Below are 9,600 nucleotides of genomic sequence, written 5' to 3'. Positions count from 1 at the left end.
TTTAACATCAGTCAGAATTTCACATTTCTGCCGATAACTCTAACCATGATTTTTCACCTTATTTTCTCAGGGTGGTCCTGCCTAAAGTTTATGGACACTTCAAACCATTTTACATCACGAGCTACATACAGCTCACTTTGATCTTATGTGGGTCAGACCTGTCAGTGTAAAGAAGTTTAACTACACATTTAATTGCTGAGATGTTTTAATATAAGACAAAGAAGAGCAATTTCAATAGTATCTGTTAGTTTTTCTACATTATGTAGAAATGCTGCTGTAGTAAATGAATGAAATCTGTCAGCAGGACTGGGCTTAAATTTAAGTTGTAAATGTAATATTTAATTACTTTGGTATAGCATGAACGCCCATGGGGTATTTCGTTATCAGTAAGAAAAGCTGTAAAACTTGTAAAAATATAGTTGAAGGTCCAAACTTTTATGTTCTTTGTGTGTTCTGTTTTATGTCCTTGACATTTTCCTAAGCCATCCAGTGGGCTAGATTGGAGTCTTTGCCCGGCCAGTTCTGGCCCCCGGGCCTTATGTTTGACACCCCTGCTTTAAACAATGTTAAAATGTTTCAGACTGACTGTCTGAAAGTAACAATGAGTCTTCAGTTTCTCTTTCATGACCAGTTTGTCTAATAACATTGATTGAAAGAGTAGCATGATTGTTTCTTTTTCCCTCCCCGCTGTCACCAAGTGATTTGATTGTTGTGATTTAGCGCTATATAAATAAAGTTGAATTAAATTGAATAGGACTTTTTCTTTGTACCAAAGGCTAAAGAAATCATTCAGTAAGATTATTAGTGTGCCAGAAGTGTGAATGAAAAACAAAGCACTCTAGCTTTGTTGGCACATTTCTGTCTCTGCATCATTTCATTTGTTTCATTTGTATATTTTCTGCTCGTTCTGCTGTAAAGTAAAACAAAACAAAGAATCCTTTGCATAAACAGGTGCGATCAGACTTGTTGTTTTTGAAAGCAGTTACTACATTAAAACAAAATGACCAGAAGCTGGCGCACTTGTTTAACAGAGGGACTAATCTTCCATGTTTTCACTTTATTGTGCTTCAGTTCGTCCATTCGCCTCTGAGAAAGACTTTAAAGCTACGAAGGAGACTGTGAGGAAATTCCAAGCGGGTGTTGGCCAGGAGCTGCACAAGAAACTCCTCCAGAGAGCCAAGACAAAGAAGAACTGGGTGTGTGTTTGAGATATAAAAGCCTTGTTTTTGTCTTTAGCGTCTCCTCTTTAGTTACAAGTGTGATGCAGTTGACTGTTTGATGTTTTTGTTTGCTTTGTCCTCCAGCTGGAAGAATGGTGGTTGGACACGGCGTATCTGGAGTTGCGCATCCCCTCTCAGCTCAATGTGAACTTTGGTGGCCCAGCACCCTACCTGGAGCACTGCTGGCCACCTGCTGAGGGAACTTACCTGCAGAGGGCCAGTATTATCACATGGCACACACTGCAGTACTGGAACCTACTTCGCACGTAAGACGAGCACACTCGCATGTATGAAAGCTGTGTTTTAGGATGTGTTGCTCTGTCTTTTTTGCATTTAAATATCTTTCCGTCACTGCTTATTTTAGAGAGAGGCTGGCTCCTCAGAAAGCAGGGAAAACGCCGTTGGACATGGACCAGTTCAGAATGCTCTTCTGCACCTGTAAAGTACCCGGAGGGAAGAAAGACACCATCCGAAACTACTTCAAGACAGGTAGAATAAATTCTGCTCTTATCTTTGCCGCAAACTTACCTGCGGCACTTTGACCCTTTTTCCTCTGCTTGCCTGTCACCCTTGTGTAACATGCATGCTCTGCTGTGTCACAGAGCGTGAAGGTCCGTGCCCCTCCCATTTGGTAGTGATGTGCCGGGGGAGGATATTCACATTTGATGCACTTTGTGATGGAGAAATCCTCACTCCTCCAGAAATTCTCAGGTAAAGATTAAACGCACTTGAGAGTAAAACCCAATTAGAAACCTTGTATCCAGACTAAACAGACTGAAGGCCTTTACACAGTTAGTGCAGCCAAAAAGCGACACAATTCTGAATGTCTCAGATTCATACTTGTTGTGTAGCGTATATACAAACAGAAGTGTTGAGTTTTTAGATGTTTCAGGATGTCAGGGGGGCAATTTTATCTCAGAGCCAGAGCAGCATTTAGCTGTGTGTCTGAGATAAAATAGTATTATTGCACTATGTGTACTTTCAGCTTTGAACTGTGAGCACAGTGTTCTGATTGGTCAGATCTATGTATTCACATGTAAAACATCTGAAAAATCAAGTTTGGTTCAAAATGAAAAGCCATATTAAGAATTAGTGAATCCAAAAAATAATTTTTATGCACAAAATATTTGCTCATATTTTACATATCCAGCATTTGTAAGCCTCAACAGAACCAGTAGCAAAAGAAAGAGGACATAACTCTTTCTTTAGGAAAGAGTTAAAAAATAAAAAATAATAACAATATTATAAACCTTGTTGACCAGTATTCCACTACGTAGCCCAAAGAGCTCTTCTGCCTCAGCTGAGGAGCAGGGAGGCTGTGGTCACATTTGGATAACACATCAGCTTGCTTCTGTCTTTGCATCCCTCCTACAGAGAGGGAACAGAGAGTTGCAAAGATGCATGAAATATTTTAGTAGAAGTATTTATGACACTCTGTATTTATGTAGAAGTAAACAAGTAGAACTATTAAAGAAAAGCACCTCATCATCAGAAAATTTCTACTGTTTTTTATTTATCGTCTTGATGCATTCTCAATCATCCAGGAAAGTAAATCTCCAAAAGTTGATTCTGTTCTTCTGGACGTAGCGTTTTGTGGGAGAAACATTTCGTCACTCATCCAAGTGACTTCTTCAGTCTCAGCTGACTGCAGGTTTCCCCAAATCTTATAAACAGTACATTTGCATAATGACTGAAACCAGCACCACTGAGGAACAATGGGCTGTGAGGTCAGTTCCTTAATCTTAATTATGCAAATTCTCATGACCATTGATCAACAACCACTGATCAAAGACCACTGATCAATGGCCATGAGTACCATTCATAGAGAGTTGGGGAATGGCTGCAATCACAGCATTGTAAGATGGCGAAAGATGTACCATTAGGTCCCCTCCTCGATTCAGAGATGGTCTTTCCCTTTACACGTAAATGGCCTCCTTGACTCCGCGCAAAAAACCAGCGTTCCTCCCTGTCCAGGATGTGTACATCCTCATCCTTGAAAGAGTATCCACTGGCCTGTAGGTGTAAATAGACTGCCGAGTCCTGGCCTGACGAGGTAGCTCTGAGCTACCTAAGATTAAGGAACTGACCTCCCAGCCCATTGTCCCTCAGTGGACTGGTTTCAGTCATTATGCCAATGTACTGTTTATAAGATTGGGGAAACCAGAAGTGACTTGGATGAGTGACAAAATGTTTCTCCCACAAAACACTACGTCCAGATGAACAGAATCAACTTTTGGAGGTTATTTATTTATTTATTTATTTTTACCACTGTAAGAAAAGGCTTTAAGGTGCAGTAAGGGGGGGGAAAAAAGCACACGAAACCTGAAATTATGCTACCAATTTGCCTTCTTCATATGCTACAGATTTACAGCATAGTGTACTTGTACAGTGTGTCCACCAGGGGGCTGTTTCACATGCATAACATATAAAACATGGACAGAACCATTGTGATGTCACCCACTGGGTTTGGAATTTAGCACTGGTTTGGTTTTTCGAGTCAGAGGTTATAGTACGGATGCTAAGGGCTAGTATCGGACTTACCCAAACTGAGGCACAGACTTCTTGGATGATCAGTATCACACAGCGAGCAGTAATATTAGTTAGAGAATCTATTTAAAATGTTCCAAAAAAAGAAAATAATAATTTTTTTCCATTTGATTATATAGCACCAATCCACACCAACGTTTGACTTAAGGTGCTTTTATATTGAAATAAGTCTCAACTATCAGTTGATGCCCTTTGAGGAAGCACTTGGCAACAGTTGTGACCTCCAGCAGAACCAGGCGAGCTGAAAAACGTAGCCCCTTTAGTCACACGCAGCAGACTAGTGCTTGTTTGGATGAACCAATCAGCTTTCTTGATGCGTTGGTCAGCGCAACACGCTGCTGAGATAAGTTAGGGGTGTATACCATTTCCTTTCTGCTTCAGTTTCAAGAAGATCCCCCGTATGCAGGAGGTTCATTTCATTTCATTTAGGCTGAAGTCTGTTTATGTTTAGTGTTGTTTGGCTTTTTTCAGGTTACATAAAACATACAGAAGTCTAAAATATTTATTTTGTCTGTTTTACATATTAAAGTGTTTTATTTTTGTACATCATTATGGGAAGCAGTCCACACTCATCGCCTAATCATCCATTCATTTTCCTCCAGATGTCCTGTATAATTTGGTTAAAGCTGCAGAGTGAAGAGCAAACAAGGCTGATGCAGCATGTGTTTGTTTACCTTTTCAGGCAGCTGAGCTATGTGAAGGAGCGCTGTGACTCAGAGCCTGAGGGAGACGGCGTGGCTGTGCTCACCTCAGAGGAGAGGACTCGCTGGGCGAAGGTAGGGGCGCTCATGTTTGGAGGATTTAAAAAAAAAAAAAAAGTGAATATAGTTTGTGAAGAAGGTATCATGTTACTGTGGCGTATCTCATGATTAGCGCTTTGTTTACTTTCACTGCAGGCCAGAGAGCATCTTATAAGCATCGATCCACACAATAACACCATCCTAGAGACCATCCAGAGCAGCTTGTTCGTCATTTCTCTGGATGAAGTGAAACCCTACTCTACCCCAGAGAACTACTCAAATGTACGGACTGCGCAGATCTAAAATATGACTCGCTATTTAAATCATGAGAAAGAGTTGTGTCTGATTTACTTGTTTATTTATTTTCTTTCCAAATTTTGTACTTTTGAGTTCAGATGACTGCAGAAGCTCTCACCGGCAACCCCACCATCCGCTGGGGTGACAAATCGTACAACTCAGTCGTGTTCTCAGATGGCACGTTCGGATCCAATTGTGATGTGAGTGTGCTTGTTCGTACAAAGCTGCGCTGAGGTTCAAGATGATTGTACTCATTGATTTGCCAGTGAAACATGCAGTCCAACCAAAATCAGCTGTTTTAATACCTTAAAAACTCGACTTGTTTCGCAGCATGCGCCGTATGATGCTATGGTGCTGGTGTCTATGTGCTGGTATTTGGACCAGCAGCTCAAAGCTACAGAGGGCAAATGGAAGGTAAACACTTGACGGTGCACATCGTGTCAAACATTTCCTGACTATTCTTTTCATTTTTCTGACACACATGCATGTCTGGGATTTTCAGGGCTCAGATGCAGTCAGACTGGTGTCCTTCCCCGAGGAGCTGGTGTTCACTATGGATGAAAAAGTCATTGGCGATATCAGTCATGCCAAAAAGCAATACATCGAGTCGGTGAGCTATCGTTAATCCCAAATGAAACCTCAGAAAACCCCTGATGACACTGAATAGGCTGTCTTGAAATAGGCAAAATAGGCACGTTTCCATGAACTTGCTGGAAAACACATAATTCTGTCAAGGAAAGACGTGAAAACACATTTACAGAAACCTCGTAGAATAGAATAGCATAGAAAAGCCACTTTAAGGTCATTCAGAAGTTATATCAGAGCAAAAATTCAGTGCTTTTACTCGTCATCAGACTGCACAACATGAGTCTAACATAAAATAAATAAATATAAATCTAAAGATATGAAATATAAAAAAAGGATCTAGAATGTAGTCATGTAAGAATATAATAAAATGTTTTATCTTTATATATGGATAAAATATTATTAGGTACTAGTGTACTATGAAGGAAGTTCAACACCTAAAACCCCACACGGAGATGACGGTTATAACAACAGTCATCAGTAACTTTCTCTTTTAAGCTAGGCTTTCCGCTCTGAGCGCGCTCACATAAAAAAAGGGGCTTTTCACACGTCATGTGACTCCTCTTTCAACCCACACAAAATGATCCCTTTGAGAACCGCCCGCTTCGATCAGATACATTATCAGAGGATGGTAATAAAAGGGTAAAAAAATACAGTAAGATGCAACACTTGCAGATTAATGCTGGTGAAAATCCTCAATGAAAAAATGTTTCAGTTTGTTTTAATGCTCCTGGTGCTGCTGTTTATTTGTGACATGACAGCTACAGATTACAGATATGAAACTTGATTAGAGACGTGGAAATCACTTCAGTTTGGTGTAGATCAAAGTGAAATGAATTTTATTGATTGAACAGCTTTTCATGTTGTGTGTCCTCTGTTCTTAGCCGCAGATTAGAGTCAAGTGTGATAACCTTTATACATTTCAGTGATTGTCTTAAAGTCAGGTTTCAGCGACAGTGTGATGCACAGTTTGAACTGCTGTGTCTTTAAAGCGGGGTGTAATTCTTGATGTTATTATGGTACAGTTTAACAAGCTGCACATATAAAAACCTGAGAAAACACACGCACACAGGACACTCCTCTGAACAGCCTAATAGTACGAGAGTGGATGTTGTTGAGCTGTTCCTGCTGTGGTGAAACTAAAATCCTCCATAGATTAACTGCAAACACTGAATCTGTGATGCAAGGTTAGGATTGAAATTTGAAAAAAGTCACATTTGAAATGGTGTGCAGCCTTTTTTTCACTGATTTTATTTTCCTGCAGAAGAAAATCTGATTGAGTTAAACTCCATGTGGCTGAACAACGAAAACATATTAGAAGCACAGCAGCGGAAACATAAGATGGGAAATTGATTATTTGCAGGCGTCATCAGTCATGCTGACGTTTGCTGTGTGGTCCAGAGCATTTAACCATTCGTTCTCTCTCGGTTTTCCAGGCACAAGACCTCCAGGTTGTGTGCTATGCTTTCACAGCATTTGGTAAATCTACCATCAAACAGAAGAAGCTCCATCCAGACACTTTTGTTCAGCTGGCGATGCAGCTGGCCTACTACAGACTGCACAAGAAGTAAGCTGTGGTTAAGCACACACTTTTATTATCATTATTGTCAGTGACATTCGTGGCCCTGAAGGTGTCCTCTTTCCTCTTACAGGCCAGGAAGTTGTTATGAGACGGCAATGACGCGCAAATTTTATCACGGCAGGACTGAGACGATGCGCCCCTGCACCCAGGAGGCTGTGAATTGGTGTAAAACCATGATGGACCCCACATGCAATGTGAGTGTGTGACAGTATTTGGGAAAATCACAGAAGAGCAGGAGAGAAGAAGCAATCTCATATTCGACTTAAATGTTTTCCTCTCAGGATGGTGTCAGGAGGAAGGCCATGCTGCAAGCCTTCAGTAGACACAACAACCTGATGGCTGAAGCACAGGAAGGACAAGGTTAGTTCACTTTGTGATTCCTGCTTCGTGCTTTTTCCTGACTACACTTGGCCCTGGCTGTCCCGTTTTTAGTCTCAGATATGAGGTGCAGCTACAAGCAGTGTGCAGAATAGAGATGTAGGGCCAAAGTATCATCAATAAAACAATGACTTTGATCACTGGTAGTTTTGTTTCTGATATTAAACTTGTTGGCTTAATTTTTGTTCGCCTGATTGAGCAAAACGGAGCTGCTACACCCCCCACTGGACTCTTCTGAGCCAGTAAAAATCTGCTTTAGTTCAACATCTACATTCATCTGTTGTACAAAATCGTTTAGCCCGTCAGCTTCCCTATGTAGGACTTTTTTTTTTTTTTTTTATTGTCACATCACATGTGCAGGTACATTGGTACAGCACATGTGAGTGAAATTCTTGCTTGCGAGCTTCACAAGCAACAGAGTTGTGCAAAATACAATAATGTAAACAAGCAAAATACAAGAATGGCTACATCTGAAACTAATAAATATATGTACAATATATAATAGTATATGCATTTCTGGATGTGTATACTAAATATTTTTCTACGTGTGTGTGTGTGTGTGTGTGTGTGTGTGTGTGTGTGTGTGTACACATATTTTACAAATTAAATAGAGTAAACAATAAATAAAATATATAAAATAAAATATACAGAGTGAGACATGTGCAAAACAGTGGCGTTACTGTACAGTATGGAGTGCATAATGTTAAAGTTCCAGTAGTGAAGCTGAGGTGTCTATGAAGTGTTCAGCAGTCTGATGGCCTGATGGAAAAAGCTGTCTCTCAGTCTGCTGGTACGGGACCGGATGCTGCAGAACCTCCTTCCTGATGGAAGTAGTCTGAACAGTTTATGGCTGGGGTGACTGGAGTCCTTGATGATCCTCCCTGCTTTCCTCAGGCACCGCTTCCTGTAGATGTCTTGGAGGGAGGGAAGCTCACCTCCAATTATCCGTTCAGAGCACGGATAATTGCGGGCTGAACCAAGGCTTCTGACATCACAAAGAACCATATTTGTAGTCTCTTTGAGTTTTTATGCCCTACTTCATGCGGTCGTGTGATATTGTTGCCAGGTTTTGACAGGCATCTTCTGGGGCTGTATCTTATTGCCAAGGAGGAGGGACGTCCAACCCCAGAATTATTTATGGATCCCCTTTACACAAAGAGGTACGCCACCCAGAGCTGATTTATCGCATGAAAGCAGTAAATTAAATTTCTGCTCTACTAGTTTATAATGTATGATCTATTGGAAATAATTTAATTAAATATTAAATCCTAGAATGTTACAGTGCAGTATCCAGAAATCTGCTTCTCCAGAGTAGCTGCTGCAGAGCAAAGGCAGTGCATTAGGTTTCTGTCTGTGACTGTTGTTTGTGTCTGCAGTGGCGGTGGGGGTAACTTCGTGCTGTCATCCAGTCTGGTGGGCTACACTACAGTTCTCGGGGCTGTGGCTCCCATGGTGCACCATGGCTACGGCTTCTTTTACCGCATCAGGGATGACAGGTGAGCACATGAAACGGGCTTTCACTGACCTGAAAACCTGTGTGTGGGTTTTTGGTGAACCTGTGCTGCATATGTGAGATTTGCCAGTTCTGTAGAATTTATTAAAAGCAAGCTAAGGATGTATACACTTACTGGACACTTTATTAGGTACACCTTGCAAATACTGTGTTGCACCCAGGTTTACCTGCACAACTGTCTTAATTCTTCATGACAGACTCAACAAGGTTCTGGAAACATTCCTCTGAGATTTTCAGTAGCTGTATTCAGATCTCCGCTCCTCTTTTTTCTAGGATTGTGATCTCCATGTCAGCGTGGAAATCCTGCCATGAGACTGATGCTCCATCACTGTTCAGTAGCTTCAGTAGCTGCCTGCATGAGATGCTCCACTTAGCCACCACTTCTCAGCTATAAACCTACTTAAGCGGGGAAACGGGATAATTTAATGACTCCTGTTTCAACCCACACAAAATGATCCCTTTGAGAACCGCCCGCTTCAATAGATGCATTATCAAAGGATGGTAATAAAAGGGTAAAAAAAAAAAAAAAAAATACAGTAAGATGCAACACTTGCAGATTAATGCTGGTGAAAATCCTTAATCAAAAATGTCTAAGTTTTCAGTTTGTTTTAATGTCCATGTTGTACCACAGAGAGCCTGTTTTAAATATCAATGCACTTGTAGTTGTACTAAATGGTGACAGCTAGATCAGCACGAATCAATGCAAAGGTGCAGAATCTGTACCTCGTATTTTTTTAA

General features: G+C 40.9%; 1 protein-coding gene across 2 annotated transcripts in view; it reads left to right on the top strand.

Annotated features, from left to right (window-relative positions):
* Positions 1–9,394, top strand: part of crot (carnitine O-octanoyltransferase) — a 22,456-nt gene extending 13,062 nt beyond the window's left edge. For both annotated transcript variants that reach the window (XM_085366547.1, XM_085366548.1), the window contains exons 3-17: positions 1,072–1,196; positions 1,305–1,486; positions 1,585–1,709; positions 1,823–1,931; positions 4,450–4,543; positions 4,664–4,789; positions 4,903–5,004; positions 5,135–5,218; positions 5,307–5,414; positions 6,826–6,956; positions 7,042–7,165; positions 7,253–7,331; positions 8,416–8,509; positions 8,726–8,845; positions 9,136–9,394. In XM_085366547.1, coding sequence (XP_085222673.1) covers positions 1,072–1,196; positions 1,305–1,486; positions 1,585–1,709; positions 1,823–1,931; positions 4,450–4,543; positions 4,664–4,789; positions 4,903–5,004; positions 5,135–5,218; positions 5,307–5,414; positions 6,826–6,956; positions 7,042–7,165; positions 7,253–7,331; positions 8,416–8,509; positions 8,726–8,845; positions 9,136–9,256 — 1,724 coding nt within the window. In that variant the 3' untranslated portion in view covers positions 9,257–9,394. The remainder of the gene's footprint in view (positions 1–1,071; positions 1,197–1,304; positions 1,487–1,584; positions 1,710–1,822; positions 1,932–4,449; positions 4,544–4,663; positions 4,790–4,902; positions 5,005–5,134; positions 5,219–5,306; positions 5,415–6,825; positions 6,957–7,041; positions 7,166–7,252; positions 7,332–8,415; positions 8,510–8,725; positions 8,846–9,135) is intronic.
* The last annotated feature ends 206 nt before the right edge of the window (positions 9,395–9,600 follow it).

The sequence above is a fragment of the Diplotaxodon limnothrissa genome, linkage group LG11, assembly GCF_057381915.1.
Source record: "Diplotaxodon limnothrissa isolate DT_005_m linkage group LG11, D_limnothrissa_male_GT1.1, whole genome shotgun sequence".
Classification (NCBI taxonomy): Eukaryota; Metazoa; Chordata; class Actinopteri; order Cichliformes; family Cichlidae; genus Diplotaxodon; species Diplotaxodon limnothrissa.
This window is presented reverse-complemented; position numbering and strand designations above follow the sequence as displayed.